We start from the raw sequence: 22,857 nt of genomic DNA on the forward strand, positions 1-22,857 counted from the left end.
TGTTAAAATAATCAAGTAAATGGTTGAGCTGACAAAAATGTGGCAGATATTGCCAATGTTTTATGTTTAAATTATTCCTCACAGTCACTAAGCTGCATCCTTCTACAATAGTTCTGCCTTCTTAGCAGCGGTCAGCAGAGATCAGGTTCTTTCTGAGAACATGCGGTACAATTCTGTCCATCTTTCACATGGTTGTTCTTTTCTCTTTTTTTTACCCCCCTCTTTCTCCTCCACAGGTAGTTGATATCTCAGCAAGGCAATCAAGGCTATCAAATACAGCAGAAAAAAAAACAACAAAAAAACAGGCGTTCTGCCAGCCGAGGTCAAATAATAGCCGGCTGTTGCCACTTTTGTGTGTGTGGGTGTAGGGGTGTGTGTGTGTGTGTGTGTGTGTATTTGTGAATGTGTAAAAATGCAGACACGATAAAGGAACAAATGAGGGAGGGCGCACATTTCGTGAGGATTTGAAGGGAGAGACGTACCGTGGGTTCTTCCCTCTCCCACCTTTTTCCCCTGTCACTCTCATTGAGGGCTAAGTGAGACACACCATCTTCTTCCCCGATTCTCCACATAACGTGGGCTTTTTTTAGGCTGCGGGAAGAGCTCGTTCAGTGATAATATTTGAGATTTTTCACAACAGGGATAAAAAGAAAAGAAAGTGAGCGTTTTTCGCAAAAAGTGGAGAGGCACACAAGGAATTCTGTCTAATTTGAAAAGGTAAGATCTTTATTTTGATGACATACTGAAATACTGGCAGGGGTTTTTTTTATGCATAAACAACCAAACAATAATTTTTTTTTAAATCATTTATTTTGGAATTTAGCTAAAATATATACAGTAGGTTTGAAATGTCATCTAAAAATAATTACTTTCTCTGTGAGGCAACTGATTGTTAGAAAGTGTTCTCATTCATTTAAAGTAGAAGGAAAAAATGAATTAGAGAAATTAAGCTTTTAAATGATTTGATTACCATAACATAACACTCTGTAATTTGAACCAATTTAAGATGAATGCTGATTAGCAGCGTTTGTTATTTTTAAAGGTGTTCTGGCTCTGCAGGATTGTGTGTGACATTTCAAAGGTGCGCTAGAGAAAACAAATGCATTCCTGCCTGCAGATTTTGCTTTGGTGGTTTTCCATGCGGTTTTCTTGAACAGATATACTGTATATCTTTTTCTATTTGGAGATACTTTTAAAATAGAATGGAATGCCTGATTTAAATACAAAATAATATAAAAGTTACATTGTAGGAATGTTTCACCAAACATGTAAAATATGTGTGACAGAAGTCAACAACTTTATCTGTTTTGAATTCATTTAACGTACAACATTTATTGTGTGCTGCACAGACTGCAATCACAAGGCATTACACTACGGAGAAAAGGAAAGGAATTATAAAAGCCCAGTTCTTTGGTTTTTGCCTGATTTTATGACTTACTGAATAAAATGAAACTTAAGCATTTGTACACTCAGAGCAGCTACTCTCAGTGAATCTAAAACAAAAACAAGATCATCTGAAGTAATCAAATTTTCATCCAAGAAATTTGTAAAACTGAGGATATAATAAAGCTTTTTGTTTGTGCTGCTTTTGTTTATTGGCTCCAGTGCTGCTTCAACTTCTCAGTGGCAAAAAAAAAATACTGACTGTAACTTCTTAAATTAACCTAACCTTTTTTTCAATAAACCAATGCCTCTAGGGTTGCTTTGACCTTCAGTAACGAAATGGTCGGCAGGTGAAAATAACATTTAACCAGCAACTAATCGTTATTTTCCCAGACCTGAAGAAACGCGAATAGTTACAGAATAAAATTTCAGTCATTTGTTGACTCTAATATGCAGACTGTCTCTAGTTTAAGTTTAAGTGGAAATTATGGATTGTTTATCTGACATCCCCAATTTAGACAGTAAGTGAAAGCATTAAGTCACCACATTAGGAATGCATAGATTCACCTTTGCCCTAATTTGTGTTTCACTTTTATCCAACTTCTGCCTCCAGCTCTGTCTGGATGCCTCGGCACACTCGGTATGACGGACGTTTAAAATTCAAACAAAGTGCTCAAAAGAGGGAAATGTCAGTGGAGTCACACAGTGATAAAAATGAATGTGGAAAAAAATGATGGGGATACAAGAGAGCAAGCTAAGCAGGATGAGAGAGCATCAACAGTAGATGTCCTTCCTGTTTTGCATTTTGAGAGTGCTCAATTCACATCACGCCTCGCAAATTAGCTGTGTGGTCCGGATGATTTCCACAAAGGCCATGGCAACAGCGTTACTAGGCAAGGGTGGGTTCCTTCTAAGCCGTCTGATAAGGTAGATGTTGGGAGACCAGATGGGATCAGAGCGCAAGCTCCTGCTGTGGATTACCGACATGTGGATAACAAATTAGCAATCAAAGACACACTTTGGTTTGACACCGGGCCCGGCCAGCTCTCGGGCGGAGCGATTCTGAGAAAGTAATGGTTACCAACAAGTTTTGGATTGATCGTGAAGAACCGTTTAACTTCCGCCCCCTTCGCTGATTGCAGAGACGCTGCAGTGCACATATTAAGTCATTCAAGCGGGTCCATCTGTTTAAGAATTGATCACTCATCTGAGTCATTTTCATTTGCAGCAAAGAGCTATAAATACTTGTCTGTGCAGCCGACTTTATCACTGAAAGACCGATCGTTCGTCAGAAGTTAGGAGTTTAGAGAAAAGTCTGGCCAGCACTATTATCACCATTTCCACAGGGATTCGTGTTACAAACACTCTTGGTCATTGGTCATATTCAACTCCAATTCGTACAATTTAGTAACATTGCATTAAATCACTGCTTCTTAATAACTTACAATTCATAGAATCTAATTTGTCACAAATAATTACACAACATATTTCTTTACGTATTCAAATGATCTGATCTGCAAGAAAGAAAGAGAAATATATCAAATTACGATCTAAGATCTAGCAGACACTTTAAATAACTTTAATGTCAATTTTAAAAAAAATCTCACCGGCTGATGATCAAAAACATAATGGAAAAACATTGTTGTGATGACATTCTGAAGGCGGAGTGTCAGAAAGAGCAGGAGCTTCTTAAAGAGACAAAAGCTAGTTTCAAAGCGTTCGTTTGTTAAGTGAAATTTCTTTTAAGAAATGTTTCATATGTACAGAATTTTTATAACAACTGAAGATTGCAGAGTTACTTGACTGTGCTGTGAAATTACACAAAGTATTTGGAAAGAACACAATGCTGCACCTTTGACAGTAGTTAATGTCTCCTTAATACTAGTGATTAAAAAAAGAAATTAAGGATAAAAGAAATTCCTATCATCAATTATCAAGGAAAAGTTTTTGTAGCCTTCCAGTAGGACAGTTGTTTTAGTAGAGGCAACAAGGCAGAAGACAAATATGCTTGAATGAGATTAAATAATTTGTAATGCTGCAATACTGGGTCGCGTGGATCTCAATGACAAGTAATGGTTACAGAATTGGTTGCACCAAAAAGCCTTGCATATATTGTAGATCTCTTGAAAATATACCCAAATGTATAATCATAACATAAGCAAACCTGTTGAAATAAGTCAGAAAAAAAATGAACTCAAGGTTACCCAAAGCATTTCTTAAAACGTAGCATCTGCTAAGTACATTCAAGGCAACAATCTTCCCACTGTTTGAAAAAAAATTTTGCAATGTCCAAAAAAAACCCTCTTAAACCAACTTACTTTTTAGAAAGACGTTTCGTTTCAGCTAAAGGTGAAAGAGTCCATGTTGTTTAAATAACGACGTAGAGCTTTTCTGCTGAAGTGAACAGAAACACAAATGTCTTCAGAGATGAAAAGCCAATACACAAAGGTTTACTCATGTTACACTTAATCCATTTATCCTTATAGTGCGTTGATCATGTGAAGCCTGATACGACAGAAATATTGAAGAATACTCAAGTCATAAAATATGTAGCAGAACTGCAATCAACAACACAATCAACTCTACCAGAACAATCAGATCAGGAAATCGGCTTCCGCTTTCAAGGGAAGGTGAAATTATTTCCCCTCATAAAGAGGTAAATTTATTGCTAATAAATATTTGATACAGTGTTGTTACAGGATGTTACAGATGAAAACAACATGAAGCAAAACATGTTGTGCTACTTTGGATGTTCCCTCATTTAAAATACAGAGGGAGGCCGACACTTTGTTGTTGTTCTTACACAAAAGCAGAGCCCTGCTTTGCCTGGATGGTGCAAGTGTAAGACAGGAAGGCATTGTTCACAGTTTTTCCCAGAAAACTGTGAAACTGGAAGTAGTTACGTAATATGAGTACTTAGAGATGCAACCCGCAAAACCGCAGCACCAGCCCCGCTATGCATCATAGTATTTCCATTTGGGTCTGTAGTGCTTCTAGTAGCAGTTCAAAGGCTAAAACAAAACACCCAACCAATTAGTTAATGTGTTTTGGGGTTTGGAACATGAGCTGTTTCAAAAACCTCTGGATTATTAAGTCACAATTGTGAGGCACTTCACCTTTTACCTAGCAACCCCAGTTTAGCCCAGTTCCTCATCATCCCCACAGAACTATGCTCACTTCATTATTAGAAGACCTTTATGTTTGGTTTAACTGATGTAGACACTGTACAATGGCTGCTGGAAAAGACTAGTGTTTTGTTGTTGGCTTGCGGTGAACAACATATGGCCATGTATTCTCCCAGTCACTGATAGCAGAGCTGCTTGGCTTCATTTTACATTTTAATGGCAACGTCTCAGCCATACTGCCAGAAAACAAAATGATAGTTTTCATAAATCACTTAACAAAGGACTCTTTTGAAAACTACTGACAGTAGACAACAGGATTTACCAACAGACTTCGATTACAGGAAAGTTCTGTCCTGTCTTAGCTCAGTGCTCAAGAAGAGCGAAGCAGATGTAATTCTTGAAAGACAGGGATGTAATGGGGATGTCTCTTTTCAAAACCACAAAAACAAAAAAAATGCTCATAAAAGCGCACCCATGGTCATTCTGACCGTTCTGTAATGAAGGGGTGAAAGCTGTGTCATTGTACATTTGAGCATCTGCTTGCAGCCATTTTCACCTCTATTAAGTCCTAACACTGAGTTGGAGGCACAGCCAGCAGCAGCTTATTTGCATAATAGAGACATAGACTTAAAACAGCTCATTCGTAAAGGAGCTCAAAGCAGACTGAACTGGCCAGGTGAAATCTCATAACCTGACAATAATCTTTTTCAAAAAATGTATTGAATATGTTTTATGTAGTCAACAGACCTATCCCTTTTTTAAAAATTAAAAATAGAGGACCGTTTTACCAAAGTTTCAAACGTTACCCCAGTTATACAATGTGCACAAGAGGCAAGAAGACAAAATGCCCCAAATGTTACTCTGTTACTTTAAACAACTGATTTGTAGGTTAAAGTTTATCCTGTACAAAAACATTCATGACCCTTATAGTGTTTTTAAACATTCTGTAATGCTACAGACACCAATTTCCAGTGCATTTTATTGGGATTTGTATGTTTATCGTTTATGACTTCCACATGAACAATAGATTGATAAACAATTACAAAGTGGAAGGAAGAATGCATGATTTGAAAAACTGCTACAAATAAAACTGTAAAGTTTGATCTGCATTTGTGTTGAGCCCCACTGAAACAACTTTTGCAGCAGGTACAGCTGAAAGTATTTTGGAGCATGTCTCTGCACCTTTGCACTTGTAGAGACCAGTATTTTTTCTAGTCTCTTCTGCAAAGCAGCTGCGTTAAGGATGATTTGAACTAATCTATTCCATTCATATCTCTGGCATTACGCCGAGAGTTGTTGTTCTATTGGAAGATAAAGCTTGGCCCAGTTTCCAGTCTTTTGCAGCCTCTTTTGCTTCACTCTGTATTCAGCTTCACCCATCTTTCTGTCATCTCTTAGCAGCTTTCAGAACCATACTGCCACCATTATGTGTTTGTGGTGATGAGGCTCGTCAGGCCCCGTTTGTCGGTCTCACCCTTACACAAGCATCCTGAATATGTTCTTTTTCCTCAGCCTTCGCTTGTCAGTGAAATATTACGGTGCACAGATAATTTCTTGAAGTTGACCAATGAGGTTCTGCAGCAGCTGCAGCACTACCACAAATATTTTCCCTGTTTTTGAGGGTGAAAAAAAAGTTTCCACATGGACAGGGCCTAATGCTTTGGAACATGAGCTTTACAGTTGTAATATAACAAAATGTCAAAACACTCGAGCGGTGCCAATAAAAGCCCTGCATTCTTAGCTACGCACACATCCTGTCCACAGATAGGCATGCTTTCCCTGCTGCAAACCCTTTTAGTCCATGGATAATCTGTTTAGTGACAGCACCAATCTGTATTCAGTAGATTAATAATTATATCTCAGCTAGTGTGAAGGGGTTTGTGTTGTGAGGGATGTTTGTGCTGCTTGGAATAATCAGCCTTAGTCAAATAAAACACCTTGCTTTCATCAAGGGCGCCTGCAGGAGATTATCGGAGGGCGCGCACAAAAGACAAAACTGTCACTGCACCTGGCCCACACGACCACATGCCCAACCCGCATCGTGTGGCGCACAAAACCAGCGCAGACCTAATCCACACAAGTACGGGTGACATGCATGCAATGCGCTTGGCACACAGTAACGTTGCACAGCGTACCTGATGGCGAGTTCCTGACACACACAGATAAGCCGCATAAACGCACACAGGAGGTTTTAACACAAAACACAATTTTTTGTCAATAGTAACTATAATATACACACATACTGTATATATATTTGGTTTTTTGGGGGTTTTTTCACTCAAATGAAAAACTCAAGGTACACACATTTCGTTTAGCCGTAGACGATCCTGGCGATCCTGACATTCACAATCCTTAAGTCTTCGAGTAAATTTAAAGTAATAAAAACAGGTCAATTTAGTTTTTATTTTAACATGTTGGAAACACTGATGTACGGGTAAAGGTCACAGTTTTGTTTTGGATACAGGGAGCAATTGTGGAAAAAAAAAAAAGCTTCACAGGCATCTGAAAATCATTTTAGGTTCAGATGGCTTTTTACTCTGTAGCCACTGCAGCTGTTTGCTCTTTTATTAGCTGCCAAAACATAAAGGCCACATGACGATAGGGAGCAGCCACCTCAGTCCTGTGCCTCACGAGAATGGACTTGGTCATAGAGAAAAATGCCATCAAATATGGAGCCAAAAATAATAATAACGAGGAACATATAAAGTAATCGCAAACAATGCTAGATCGTTGAATTTTGTTAAATATTTGAGAACTAGCAAGTTTCAGTTTTAAAGGTTTATTGTCAATAATAAGCTTGAAATTGTCATAGAGTACCAACACAATTATGCCTCCATTAATACTAAATCTCCTGCCAAATGCTCTTGAAAGCAGATTTTTAAATTAAGATTTCCAAGCACGTCTCTTCTCGTTGTTGAGCTCTAAATTGAATGTGATGATATGAAAGAGATGGCTTTCATCTCGGCACAATTGCGGCAGATAAAGATTCTTATTATTCTGGATTATGTTAAAAAGGACTGAGCTAATCTTTGATATGAGTGCTTACAAAAACTACATTTAAGGCCTGATAAATTCACACTTTTCATTATATTTCTCTGCTGGTGTGCACTTCACTGTATATCTAACAACTGCACGCAGCAGCAACCAGAATTGGGATTTGGCAGCTCTTCGAAGCAAATCCACTAGTGAGTAAAATGTTCCAGCATCTGATGCGTTGCGACGCACTGGAGCAGAAAAATGTATCCTTCACATTAGAACGCTCCCCAGAGAAGTCATACAAATATTTTAAATGATCTCCTAGGAGAGTTTATACTCAAACTCTGTTTCATTTAGACATAAAAAAAAAGATCTGCAAGTGAATAATTATTGTCAGTGTGTACGCATGTTTAGAAGCATCAGGGATTTATACATTCTCCTGTGCTGTCTGCCTGAGTATGAATTTGTTTATCAAGATGAAACATAGTTATACAAACACATTAATGTTGACTTTTTTTATAAGCGGATCGTATTCTGCTGTCATTCTGACCATAAATGATGTCAGCTAATATTGGGCAACTGGTTTCTTGTGACCCAGAGGTCAAACTTCTGGTATTCTAACAGACTGTGTGGATCCTTGTAGGTGATGTGCAACTTAAGGACAAAACAAATAAGTCTTACACGACCTGTAAAGAAAAATATGTCTCTTTCAGTCGTTATAAAACCTAGTCGAGGAGCATGTGGCTCAAAAATTCTTCTTTTAATTTGTTGTAGAATAATGGGTTTTTATTCAAAGTGAAGGCAGGGAACGGGTCAGCAGTCTCCATATTTGGGGCATCCACTCTATACCGCTACACCTCATACTACCAGAAAACTTCTTATTGACTCAAATGTGTCTTTAAATGTTTCTACATTTTGGGAAAAAACTCACCCACAGTTGAAGTCCAGTGATCCGAGTTGTTTCAGAAGACCTGAGACATAAGAAACTAAACTAGCATTAAGTTTTCATAGGTGAACTATCATTTATAGTTAGTCAGAGCAAATATCACACTCAAATGGATTGAGAGTTTCTTCGGTTGTCTGTGGGCCAAACTATGTTATGGGACGTCCCTGGCAGGAAGTCTATGATGTTGCTACTTCCTTCCCTGGGGTCCATTTTCCCGTTCGCACTCTGTTTTTCTCAGCCAATGTGCACAGCATGATGCAACACAAGCTGCCTTGTGCCTCATCTTCTGGCAACAAGCTACTTTTACAACACAATCGACCCCTCTAAATCAGGGGTGGGCAGTCCTGGTCCTTGAGGGCCGGAGTCCTGCAACTCTTAGATGTCTCCCTGGTCCAACACACTTGAATCCAACAGCTGAATCACCTCCCAAGTGCAGTCAAGTTTACCAGAGTCCTGCTAATGACCTCATTATATGACACAGATGTGTTGAAGTAGAGACACATCTAAAAGTTGCAGGAGACCGGCCCTCGAGGCCTGGAGTTGCCCACTCCTGCAATGCACAGTCACAAATGAAAATGTAGACCATCCTTGTGGTCTGTTTTGAGAGCAACTTGTAGGTTTGCAGACGTTTTCTGTGCCATACATGTTTGTTCAAGAATTAAACCATAAAAGTAAAACTCCTGCCCATTAAACATGCAATCATCATAGGTAGTCATGGTGACTAATTCTGTCTTATTTTAGATACAATAACTCTAAATTAGTCAGACTAGCCATGGTATTGAAATCCCTTGATAATGACTAATTACATTCATCAAATTTGAGTAATTAATGATTCATTTTTGCCTTTCTTTTAAGGTTTACCTGCATGGACATGGACATCTTTATGAATAAGGGCTTTGGTTTGACTGGAAACATTACTCAACCAACAGGAGGACCAGAAGGCAACAAAGGCCAAGGACTCAATCACAGTGACCCACTGGACATGTTTGTTGGGATGGAGCTTCTTCAACGGTTCAAACCTCTTTTTTTGCCTCTCTACTGCCTGGTGGTGGTTGTGGCAGGTGTTGGAAACTCATTTTTGTTGGCCTGTATTTTGGCAGACAAAAAGCTCCACAATGCCACCAACTTCTTCATTGGTAATTTAGCGGCTGGCGACCTGCTGATGTGTTTAAGTTGTGTCCCACTGACTGTGTCTTACGCCTTCGACAGCCATGGCTGGGCTTTCGGACAACCTCTCTGCCACTTGGTGCCCTTGCTGCAGTGTGCCACAGTGTTTGCCTCGGTGCTTTCACTCACAGCCATTGCTGTTGATCGCTACATTGTTGTAGGTAAATAACTTAACATTTATGCTTTGGAATATGAATTTATTGCATATACTCAATAAATATCATCTGCATAGAAACTAAGCACCATATAAAGCTATATATTTACATTAATATGGTAGATAATGTATTGATCTAAGAGAATATTGCCATTTACTCCAGTAAAGATGCCTAAAGAACCTTAAAATTAATTTATCTTTTATTGTAAAATAACAAAAAAAGAAATAAAAATAATCATTTGATGATGTAACAAGGTACATTTGCAAGTGAAAGACCCACAGCATCTCAGATCCTCCACCATACTTTAGTATTTTGATCAAAACCAGACCCATCTTGAGTATTTGCTGCTTAAACTCCCAATCTTAGGCTTTTCAGCTTTACCATACTTCATTCATACATTTGTGATGTTTGGTAAGACACTATTTTTCTTCTGCATTAATCTAAATCAATCAGTTAGCACGGTGGGCATATTGCTAATTGCTTCCTGTGTTGTATTTCTTGCTGCCTCTTGGCCAGGATTCCAACGAAAAATCTGTTTTTAATCTCAATTGTTTTTTTTTTATTTATTTATTTCCTGTTGAAATAAGGGTTAAATAAAATTTTAAAACTAAATTATTGGTTGTTATGGCGACCTGATGCCACTATATGCTGCAGTTTACCAAAATTCTCCTTATTGTTAGTAGTGGCAAGATAATTATGGATGCTCATGTAGTGTAATGACCAGTTGTCAAAACAGATGGGCCTTTATGTCAAGTCATATTTACAGGAAGTGATGGATTACTAATTAGAAGTTCCTGAAAATATTAATCAATTTAAAACAAAAACAAAAATAAATGCTTAAGTTTTGTTTATTTCAAACGAATAACGTGCTTCTCTTTAATGTTAATTTTTTCTTAACATTGGATTCCTAACTCAAACCAAAAGTTAGATTTTTTTTAAGCCTTTTAGTTTGACAATATGCATAGAGGAATACAATATTAATTCATTTTAGGGCTTTTTTGCACACTTCTTGATCAGGAGAGCCAACAGGTTTGTCCAAGTCAGTATATTATTAGTTCTCTTAAGTGGATTTGAAAGCAATAAGTTCCTAATGCTTTCCTTCTTGTTTATTTCCATTTGTTTTTTTTTTTCATTTCCTCATCGCAGCTCACCCAGTAAGGAAAAGAATTTCTGTCTGGGGCTGTGGTGCAGTGACTCTGGGTGTCTGGCTTTTGTCTCTTGCCTTGGCTGCACCTCCGTCTTTTTACACACGCTACCTGGACCTTCGTCCCAGTGGGATCGACTTGGTGGTGTGTGAGGAATTCTGGCCCGACAGTGGCAATCTGCGGTTGTTATACTCCTGCTTCATCCTTGCAACCTCCTACATGATCCCGCTGCTGTCCGTCAGCATCTCCTACTGTGCCATCACTGTTAGCCTTAAGCGCTATTCAGTGCCTGGGGAGGCATCCAGCAGTCAACAGCGCTGGAGTCAAAGAAGAAAAAAGACCTTTACTCTGTTGGTGGCCTCAGTGCTAGCATTTGCACTGTGCTGGCTGCCTCTTCAGGTAATTACCGAGCAAGCAAAACCAAAAGCAAATAACTAGCCACTTGATGTTTACCAGTGTTTACTGTTTATTATTATTATTTATTTATTTATTTATTACCCCCCTTTTCTATCTGATTCAGCTGAATGTCAGGAGACCAAATTTCCATTCTACGTCTATTGGTATCAACCGGCAAATGATAAACACAACAGCAGGGAAGAGGCCAAAAATGAAACTTTTATTGCCAGCGAGATTAGATTTTCTGCATCATTTATGACCGAGAGCCATGTTGAAGTAATAGAGTCCGCAAATCCGACACTATTTTCTCAATGAGCTACGAAAGACTAAAAGATTAGGATTTCATTATTACAAGGACTAAGGAGAGGATGAAGTTACACAGCGTAGTGGGTGATGAGGGCATCATTTTAAGGTCACTCTGATTATGCTGCAAAGCTTAACAGGTGAGAAAGACTCATTTCACAACAACAGTGGCGTTCCATGCAGCCTACAGACACATTTGCAATCGTGCCGGGCTGTCGCTTGCTTTTTTTTCATGCCACAAACAGGAAATCATCTTCATAAGCATAATCTCTGCATGTCAAAGATAGTAACCCTTTGATTGATGTTGGCAGATTATGTTAAACAGGTTAGTACTACCGTGGTCAAATACAATCACCTCACTGACACTTCAGAATGTGTTGGTATCTTCTAAACTGCTAAAGCGGTTTTTGAATGAAAAACTCAAAGGGACATAAGACTTTTTTTTTTTAAATTAATTTCTGCTACTAGGGGTCAATAACTTACCTGCATCAGGTAACTTTTCGGACATCTTTAATTATTAGAAATCTGTAATATGTGGTCCCACAGGCTGAAGCTAATACAGTCCAGGAGTGTGTAAACTTGCACACATTTGACTCTTTAAACCCTCCTCATTGGGTTTTAATGACTTTGACCAATAATAACATGAAACATTTTCTTTTTCCTATAATGAATGAAAATAATATGAAAGGGTCCTTCAGCCATTTTTAATTTGCTTTCATGCAAATAGTCTCTGCAAGTGAAACAGAATAAAACTAATGGAAAATGAGCTTCTTTGGTCTCTTTAATTTTACTGGGCTTTAAATGATTTTCTTATTCTCCTAAATGTAAATGTTTCAAGTTGGAATTATTGAACTATGAAAATATGCTTTTTGCTTTTGGGTTCGATGCTGTTCTCTGTTCTACAACCTGAGAACAAAAATTCATTGAGGTTACTTAATATTACTATAAAATAAACACGTTTGTTCTGTTGAAATTTCTAAAATTATCCAGTTTTTTCCTGTGTGTGTAATTTAGAAACGAGTGGCTACTTCATTAGGTCTACAGAGGTTGTCAACCCCAACCTCTGTGAATGGACTGATTCTCTTCAGTCCATTCTCTTTGATTTTTTTTTTTTTTTCAGCACCCATAAGCCCTGAGCATTTGTAATCAGTTCATTATTTAGTATCTCCACGGTTATTATTAATCACCTATCCCTCCTCCTAGTGCCATCCTGGATCATAATCCCGACAGCAGCAGAACTTCATTACACTGCATGGTGTTAGAACATCTGGGGACAGCTCAGTATTTGCTTACATTAAACGTTTATATAATAAAACCTTGTTGAACTTTCACCAGTGTGGGGCGGGGCTTGTCCCGTGCACACAGGGTCCAAATGACCCCATCGCTTAAGACAGCAGCTGGGTTAAAGAGAAGTTAAAGAGAAAGAGACCCAATTTCAAGGCATTAAATTCAGCATACTTGATATATACAGCATTTCTTATAACAACTGAAGGTAACAGTTACTTGATGGTGCTATGAAGTGGCACTATGTTTGTTGATTTATCCACCCCCTCACTTGTTTCAGTTACAGTCACAGGAAATACTTCAGATGCTCCCGTCTTTCAGACAGGAAGATCATAGTGGAGCATCGCCTTCTTCCTCCATTTCCTCTTCATGTACTCTAAATTAAATACTTTTTTTTTCCATATGTCTCATATTGTTCAGGTGCTGAACCTTTTGCTGGACTTGGACCCAGAGTTCCTTATCATTGGGAAACGCTACATAAACGTCCTGCAAGTTTGCTGCCATTTAGTGGCTATGAGCTCTGCATGTTACAACCCTTTCATCTACGCCTCTCTGCACAGCAAGGTGCGCATGCATCTGAAAGGCTACCTCTGTCCTTGCCGCAGTCGTAGAGGGGAAATGGTTGAGCGCGCGCCGTCCAGGAGCGGAGTGTTTGAGGCGTCTTCAGTAACAGCTCCTGTCATGCAAAGCCACATGATTCATCCTAACATTTAAATTGATGTTCAGAAATATGAGAAAATGCCAAACACAGGCTCAGTGTTCGTTTAAACCATTTTCCCTCATGGCTTTTCAGCTTTTTTATTAACCTCAAGACATTTAGTCCTGTTTTGTGTCTCACCACAGATACCACAAACAGGCAATGATTTATACCAGGGTGTATGATGCCAAGCTTGATGATGACGTACAAGACAGCTTAAGCCATCCTTTTGGATATCTGTGTTTTTCTTGAATAGCAAAGCTTGTGGCCTCGACATTCAGCTGACTGAAGTTTTAGAAAGCTCAGCAGAGGCATAAACCAGCCCTGAGGCTGGAGACACATGCTGAAGACTGAGGCTCAGACTAGTGACAATGGATAAAAGCACTTCAGAAAGCAGGCTGAACAATGAATCCTTCACACCAGATATGGAGTACAAGCCAAGAAGAGGAAAAGTGCAAATGAAGTATATTTCTTTTATTATACACATGGCAAATGTGTATTTTTTCTTTCTTTTGTTTCTGCCTCGCTTGCCTTATAAATCACCTTGATTTAGTGATGAAATGTGCATTAACTGGCTTATTTTTTTTATTTATATAGTGTGCTGTTTTATTTAGATGCTTTTACTTCACAGTGACATCTTTTCAATTTAGAAATATTTGTTTTTGTAAATAGTGTGCATTTTCAGGTTATGAGGGAAATGGATTAAAACAGAAAAAAAACCCACAAAAATCCAAATGATTGCAATGCCAGCGTTCGAAATGTCAGATTCATAAAGAGTTGATAAACAGTCATTTGGATGTGTCTGGAGAAGCTAAATTAATTTAATACTTATCTTAATATTCAGAGCATAACCAGAACAGTCACTCATAAGCATCTCTGCAGTGACACCACTCTTACTGAGCTATTGTCAAGCATGATCAATGGTTTCAAAGCACCTATGGCAAATCATTTTTAAACCAGAAAAATAAGTTATTACAATTACTTGACCTCAGTTTTTTTATTTTTTTATTTTTTGAAAATAAAAGAGTAGAATAATCTAAGAGTGAAAGGGGTTTTACCAAAATAGTACAAGAATATCTAGTCTGCTTGTCCAACAGCAATCCCAAAACACATGAACTATTTGGTGAAGGTACCTGTAGGAGCAGAAACACCCAGCACGGCATAAAGGCATTAACAGCTCCCATCGACAGCGGCACAAACGCCAGCTCTTACATTTTAACAATCATATTACCGTGCTGCGTGTTGCCCGACAGCTGAGTCCTCTTATTGATTTATAGGAATATATTCTTCGGTGAATTCCTTGTCAAGATCCACCTCTAACAAAGAGTGATTTTAATCTAGTGATTTTAACTTGGTTCTGACGCGGTTGGAGACTTATGGCTTAGATTTGCTAATAAAAATGTTAATTATAGTTGGGGCTGTCTCCTAATGTTCTTTCCATGCCTATTCCCTGGTAACCTGAGAAAATAAATATTTGTTTAGTATTGTTAGAAAGTGTTTCAATAAAATGCAGGAATGAGAAGAAGAAGATCAAACTTTCACAGAAGTCAGTTGATGTAATAGGGGTGGAGAGGGAAGTAAAAATAAACAGTAAATTTTCCATTGTGGTTGTCCCTCTGTGTCATTCATTGCTGATTTTTCTAAAGAAGATGAATTATAAATAAATGGCGGTAAACATTTCAGGATCTGCAATAAAATTCAAATAAACTGTAAATTTTCCATTGTGGTTGTCCCTCTGTGACATTCATTGCGGATTTTTCTAAAGAAGATCCTTTGCAGATTTATGAATCATGAATAAATATCGATGAGCATTTCAGGATCTGCAATCTTCTGTAATGATATGAAACTCTGTGGCAACATTTAGCAAATCATTTCAAGTAATTACTTATTCATCATAAATATTAACTCCCTTCTCAAGGAAAGTGACATTCAGTAATCTGCAAACGTATTCAAATCTCTTGACCTTTTGTGCATTTTGTCATGTTATAACTGCCAACCTATTCCAACAAAAACATGGATACGGAAGGAAACGGATACAGTATATTCTCTTTAACAAATAAACATCTAAAAATTGTGGCATCCATTTATATTCAGCCCCCTTTACTCTGATACTCCTAAATAAAACAGCACAACCAATTGCCTTCACAAGCCAAGCCAACTGCAATGTAAATGTCATTTTCCATAAATACAACTGTTTTATGGGGTACCATAAAGCACTGTGGAACAAGCAACACCAAATAGTTCAAAGATAAAGTTTTGGAGAAGTTTTGAGTGGCGTGCGAGCCAAGCTGTGGTATATGTACCAGAGAAATTAGCAATATAGAAAGCCAGAAACTAGAATTACCATTAGCATTAATAATCTAGCAAACAATAAGCATGCCGGGGCCTTTAAAGCAGGTAAGTTGATGAGGAAGTGACTCTCGGGTATTGTGGCAGCAGCCTGCTAAGAAACGACACTCATGCAGCCCAGGTGCATCAGGTGAATGACAGAGCCGAGGACGAAGACAACATCAAGCAGACAACTGCGCACATCTTCTAGACGTGTATCCTAAAAGACGTGCAGCTGTAATTCCATAGCATTAACTTTGGAGTGCTGAACACCAATGCATGCAGCACCTTTATTGTTTGTAGTTGCAAAGAAATGCTGAAAACTGTGTATAATTAACCTTCGCTTCACAACTATGCTACACTTTATGTTGTTCTAACACATAAAATTCTAGTGAAATACATTAAACTTTGTGGATGTAACATTGTTTTCTGTAAAGAAGTTAGAGAGAAATTAATAATGATTAAAAAAAAAAAAGAAACACATTGTGGCACTGAAATTAATTAAAGCTGCATGAACTTTCCCTCCATCTGTCAAGAGGTCCAGATCCGGAAAAACTACATCTCACATATCAGAATCCACTTTAAAAGGTTTATTTTTCAGTTAATGACCTGGTAATGTGTTGCACATGTCTATAACTCAAATTCCCCCCTGTCAAAAACAAAATACTTCAGATGCTTGGAAGCGCTGATTCCTTTAAAAGTCAAAAGCACATCAGTAGAAAACAATACACAATCTGAGGTATGCACTGGAACATAGAAATCTATGTGCTTTAAGATTTTTCTAACATGACATGCCATCAGAAACCACTCAGCGGTTGTCTGGACATTTTTTCACAGTCACCATTACTTTGCAGTTCTCTGGAACATAGCTGTCTTGCAACACAGCAGATGTTACAGACTGAAGAAGTTTTGCATGTACTAAAGACACACAAAACTTGTTTTGCTTGCTTAGCTTTGTGTGTGTCCTTCGTGTTATTAGTTTCACAAAGCACAGAGTAAAATTCTTAGAAGGAGCTCTATGACTTAATCTTCTCTATGAGTCACAACAGAGCAGGCAGGTAAAAAGCATACGGGTCAGACGTTGCTTCACAAACTCTTGACTAAGACTAGGCTTATGAACTTCTGCACAGACACAGGAAAATGGGTGGACCACTGCTCCTTCACTGGAATTAACAAATCACAAACATGCAAAAAATTACTCACTTCTGCCAGTAATGCAAACACAAAGCAGGAATAGACAAGACAGAACAGTGAGGGGGAGGAAGAGACGGCGATGAAGGGTGGAGGTGGCCAAGCCAAGGTAACTGGGTGCTTTCAGTTTGGTTAAGACTGATATGAGTCTAATGTTTTCTTTCATTTTTGACATGCTCCACATTTACTAGTTCCCACACACACTGTCTTTTAAAACATAATCCAAGTACAGCATAGACGCGCAATTATTTTTGTCAAACATGAAACATGATGTTTTCATGTATTTTTTCAAACACGAAAAAATACATTTTGCATTAAAATACCAATAACACTGCGTAGCTTTTTTCTATGAAATTTAATGTTTACATAATAATAGGTATGTTTCATCAAGATTTATTTTGCCAAGACTTTGTATTTAGGATGTGAAGCTATTGTTTCTTTTATTTTCATTACCCCTATGATGATAATCATTATTATTATTATTATTAATAATGTTTGTTATTTAAAAAATTCATTAATAATAATAATAAGTAATTATGTGTAGCCACTCTCCCACTATAGAGTTAAAGGTTAGCTATGTTTTCCTGTCTTATGAAATTTGATATGAAAGTGTTTTCACATTAGTTGCAAATTGAATTTGAATGAGCGCTCAGTGTCAGCAAACATGAGCTTATCGCCCAAAGCATTATGCATTAAAACATTCATTAAACTGTCAACATTCACTTTGTGAAGTGAATCAAAATGTCGACAGTTTAATTCTGCATTACACAATGCTTGTTTGTTTAAAAAACTAACAAACAAACATCTTACTCGGCACATTTAAAGCCAAACTATGACTTGGTGCATGTAAAATACACTGTCTCTCCTACTTTCACAGTTTGTTATAAGCTGATAATTCTTTAACACTACACTACTCACAGTGAACTGTTGAGTTCATTTAAATTTACAACCTACTCACATCCTCCTGTTGTTTTAGCAGAAGTTGTTTTACAGAAACTCTGCAGGTTCCTAAAATTTAAATTTTATAACAATAAACTAGATATTTTGTAAATTCCTTCATTTAGTGAACATGTTTGGGAAAGGAGCTTAAGAAATTTTGACAAAACTGGACAACATTAATATGTTTGCATTTAAAAACTAAACATTAAGTTTAACCAAAAAAAAAAGTAAATAAGTTTTTAAAAGGTTTTACAGATTTGGCTAAATACTGATACTGCTTAAATGTAATGTTGAAATATGCAAACAAGCAAGCTAATGAAGAAATAAATGAGCTACAAAGCTCATATAATGAACGAACTGTTCATTTAGTAGGGCTGCGTAGCAGTGATAGTTCATGGATTATTAGCAAAAGGACTCAAAATTATGTCTAGGAACATTGAGCTGAAATTGGAAGAGCGGGTCCCCCGAGAAACGTTTTTTAGATCCTCTGCTGGGGTTTATGGTAAAAAGAAAAATTCTCTCTTCCCTATCTTCTTATTGTAAAGTATATCTTGAAGTCATCCTTGCTGTTTGTAATGCAATATCTGTAACAGCTGCAGCTTCAAGTTAACTGCGGTCAAGCAATAAAGAACGACTTCATTCTGCTTTTCTCAATAGATACAATCTTTGTGATGCTGGGAGTCACAGTCGTCTTAGGTTTCTCAGGGGGAATTCTTCCGAACACATCCAAATGCTAAAACGTGTATAATACGTATTAAAATCATCTCTATCCTGTGTCCAGAGGGGCACATCAGGTTTTCATTATGCAAAGGTTGTTGAAACCAGGCCTCGCAGTGGTTAATGTTTGATTCAAGATCGATGAAAGATTACTGTTGAACAGTACACACACGTTTTAAAAAAAGCACAATTGCAATTTAACACAAGAAATAAGAAGAGTTATTGTTCTTTGGAAAAACTTATAAATGTTTGTAAACATGGTCACATGGTGTTAAAATCAGAAAATGGAGTTACACCAATGATTTCAACATGATTTTAACTTTGACTTTAGGTCAAAGTAAAAAAAAAAAACCCAGTTTCTTAGCGTCCCGTCAACATATGTGCACAAATCTCTGCCAAAAATGCTTGCTGCAAAGAAATTAGGCCTCCTTTTTATGAAGATCGCATTTTCCGATTCCATGGAAAAAAACAAAATAAAAATCTTTGCTTGTGGTTAACAATCTGCTGTAGGAAGTATTTTTGCATTTGGAATAGGGAAATGACAATGAACAAAATTCCCCTTTTATTATAGTAACAGCAAACAAATCCACACACTGAGGTAATGTGGAAATAGTGTGGTCAATTCCCAGATTGTGGCATTGCAGCAAAAGAACAAAATACAAGATATAGCAATTTTCTCACTGTTTGAGTTTAAATCAGTCTATTGGTAGAATTACCTTTAAATCTACATGACAAAGGAAAACATTTTGGATTTGCTTCCACAAGCTTCTCAGGACTGAGAGCAGAGCTTTAAGGTGGTCAGTCCATAACATTGATTTTGTTGAGTTCAAGACCATTTCTGGTGTGACAGCCTGCTTGGGGTCGTTGTTCACGTTTGCTACAGGAGGACTATTATGTAAAACTGACTTTCTTTCAGCTTTATACAACACAAGGTTAATCCCTCATCAAGACTCAGCTCCTCCTTGGAGCTTCTAAATTTCTGCCTCACACAGCACTGACCTCAGCCCCCTTTAAAAATGTGAAAAATGTGCTGCTGCTTCATCTGTCCAGTATACTGAATAATCAACTGGGACATCATGCGGCTATAGAGAAAAGCAGATTTCACTCAGAGCTCATCAGTCCTCTTAGCCGGTTTTCAATAAATACTTGTAAGGCATTTTATGTGTACTTGAGCGTATACTGTAGCTTAGCTGAAACAGGAATCCTATCCATTGATAGGAACCTTCTTTATTTTGGTGTCAGTGCAGGTGAGCAACCAACCACCATCTGGGATTTTTTGATTAGATGAGAGAATATTTATAATTTATTACCAGTTATTTTATACCTTTATTGCTGTCCCGCTGTGCCGCATTTGATGCGCCATCCTCATCACCCCCGTTTGTTTTTGCTGATAACCGTCAGTATAAATCATCAGAAATCATTCATCATTCCAGTACGTGAGAGCATAATAGAGCTTTATCTTATCTTAGTAGCTTTCTGCTTACTGCATACCACGCAAAAGTTTCAGCTTCATCATAGATCGGGTTGTTTGGGTGTCTCTTGGTGAACAAAGCTTAATGTATTGATCTTCTTACAACACAAGATCAATATCACAAAAGCAATTAAGAGCTCTACATTCAAAAGCCCACTTCACACAGCTCCAGTCACCGCATCAGTAGAAAACACATTTTGCCTTTAATACTTATAACACACCTTAGTTGACAATGATCACGATGATTAATTGCTAGTTTGTTGACTGCCCATCCCTGATTTGTGGTTGTAAATTCAGTTTAATTACAAAAGCTTGCTGTTTCATTAAAGGTATACAATAGCATAACAAGCAGCTGGAGAACAGCAATCAGGTATAATTTAGAAACTATGATGGGCATAGAGGAAAAAGAGATGAAAAATTATTCTCTTCTGAGTGCACTTTTGTGTAGGCTACAATAATTGACTGAGCACTAAAAATAATGTCTAAGAATAGCTCGTCTGTACAGCGCATTTAGACCTAGCTTTCATCACACAATAAGGCCATGAGTCATAACAGCAAATCAATGAAACCATATTGATTCACCAAGGAGTCCATCAGCAACCTGAGGCGGCTCATTAAAGCTGAGTCAGGAGAAAGAAAGAAATCTTTAATAACCTGCGTTTGATGCCACAGGACGTCTGATGACAACTTCAATTTTGTCAGACTGCAACTTTAATTTAGTCAAACTTTACATTTACAAGATCAAAGGGACAGTTATTGTGCTGTTCTTAACTTACATGTAGTGCATAACTCTCTTAGTGTCCTTGCTTTTGCATAAATATAATTTCATAAGACAACTAATGTGTAAAGGTTCAAACACGTTTTTATTACCTTATGTAAATTTAGAGCTCGAATCTCATTAATTCAAGATCAGGCTGGTCAACATGTTGTGGAGAGTCTGGTATATCTCCACTCCCTTAGCTTGTCTCCCTTATGTCAGGAACTTAGCAAAGATACTCTGAACTCCGTCCCCAATTGGGTGATCAGGTGGTGGAGAAGCACAAGCTGGCAGCAGAAGGCAGGAAGGCAGAAAATTTAGAGTGCAGCTGGAGGGTTTGCATCTTAAATAGGCCACCCAAACCATGAGAGTATGTCTGGTATATTCAGCAAAATGTGAAAAAGATCATGTGTAAGCCATCCGTACAGCACAGTTGATTGTTTTAACATGCAGAAATGGCCTCAGTTCAGTTTTTCCACACTGAACGCCTCATCATGGGCCATTGAAAAAGAGGTATGCGCCATCTTTAAACAACTTTACTCACGATAATGTCATAGCAGTTCATTCAAAGACGTATCATGATTCTTCACACCAAAGATGTGCCAATCAGAGATCAGGAACAGCCCGGTATTTATCTCTGGCACTTGAAAAGTGCTGACACTGATTTCTCTTTAAGAATAACAACATTAAAATAACTTTGCTGTCACTCCTGCCATGACTGACCTTTAAATATTTATAGTAGGAACATTTAGAGCATTTTACTTTAGTATTGACTGTATCGAGAAAATAGCAGCATCCTTATGTGAATCCCAAAGAACATAGACTCTAACTGAAGTCTATTATCTCCAAAGCTGACATGATTCATGACTTACCGAGATTGGAAGCCAAAAATGAACAAATAAAATAAAACAAAGCAAGTTTTTCTGTTTTCTGTCCAGGCGGCTGTTAATGTTAATTCAATTTTTGAAACACGGATTGTAAAAGCTTCATTCACTTTCTTCGCTGTCATTGTTAGAACTACAGGCAGAGACTACAATTGTAAAACAGCAGCGAAAATCGATGCCATCATTCAAAACGTCTCCGTCTCTTTGTTGACTGGCCTGGTAGAAAATCTACCGGAGGAATCCAAGTCAACAGGAGAGACTGAGCTGTGAAGCATAATTGAGCAGATCTGTGCGGCTGAAGGCGTCACATGCATTCTTCTGTATGTCTGGGGCTCATAATAATAGCTTACACTTACTGCTGACAGCAACTAAAATGACAGACTCCTCAGACATTACATTGACAAGAGATATTGTGAAATTCTAATAACCAAAGACGTGATGGGAAAGAGTCGATTAACACGCAAATTTTGAGAACTGAAACTGAGCAAATTTACTGTCACCAGCCAACTTCCCAGACAGGAACGGTTGTTTAATTTCTTGCTAATACAAATATTGTCATGGCAACAGCAAAATGCGCGCAGGCATCTAGATGTGGTGAGCACAATTTCATCTTCTTCTGCTTCTTCTTCTCTACTTTAAAACTCTTCCACATTTACATTGATAATAATGCATTTTATTTCTTAGCGACGCTCTTTACAACAAAAGAACACGACGCATGAATACATTAAATCTTTTAACAACAAGGTCCTCTAGAATACGACGTGTTCAGAAAAAGTCTCGTCTCTTGATCTGATTTAATTTGTATACTCTAACTGGTTACATTTCATAATTGAATAAAAGCTTACACAGATGATAATGTATGTGTTATATTCATCAGAGAGAAAATTCAAATGAGCACATCTGACCTCACATCAAACTCAGCCTGTGGAAGATTTATTACGTCATGTTCACTTCTTATATAACATTCAAGTTACCTACAAATGTAAACTCTTA

The 22,857-nt window shown here is 37.7% G+C and overlaps 1 protein-coding gene across 1 annotated transcript; it reads left to right on the forward strand.

Annotated features, from left to right (window-relative positions):
* The first annotated feature begins 512 nt into the window (after positions 1–512).
* On the forward strand, positions 513–15,398 carry LOC102228294 (prolactin-releasing peptide receptor-like). Its single transcript, XM_005804147.2, has 4 exons — positions 513–717; positions 9,286–9,758; positions 10,899–11,296; positions 13,301–15,398. Exons 2-4 carry the CDS (start codon positions 9,296–9,298, stop codon positions 13,592–13,594), a joined length of 1,155 nt encoding a protein of 384 aa, XP_005804204.1. The 5' UTR covers positions 513–717; positions 9,286–9,295; the 3' UTR covers positions 13,595–15,398.
* Positions 15,399–22,857: the final 7,459 nt, after the last annotated feature.

The sequence above is a fragment of the Xiphophorus maculatus genome, chromosome 18 (genome assembly GCF_002775205.1).
Source record: "Xiphophorus maculatus strain JP 163 A chromosome 18, X_maculatus-5.0-male, whole genome shotgun sequence".
Lineage (NCBI taxonomy): Eukaryota > Metazoa > Chordata > Actinopteri > Cyprinodontiformes > Poeciliidae > Xiphophorus > Xiphophorus maculatus.

Coding starts and splice junctions, on each gene's coding strand:
- LOC102228294 (XM_005804147.2), top strand. CDS start 9,296: ATGGACATGGACATCTTTATGAATAAGGGCTTTGGTTTGACTGGAAAC. Junction 9,759..10,898: donor TGATCGCTACATTGTTGTAG/GTAAATAACTTA, acceptor TCCTCATCGCAG/CTCACCCAGTAAGGAAAAGA. Junction 11,297..13,300: donor TGTGCTGGCTGCCTCTTCAG/GTAATTACCGAG, acceptor CATATTGTTCAG/GTGCTGAACCTTTTGCTGGA.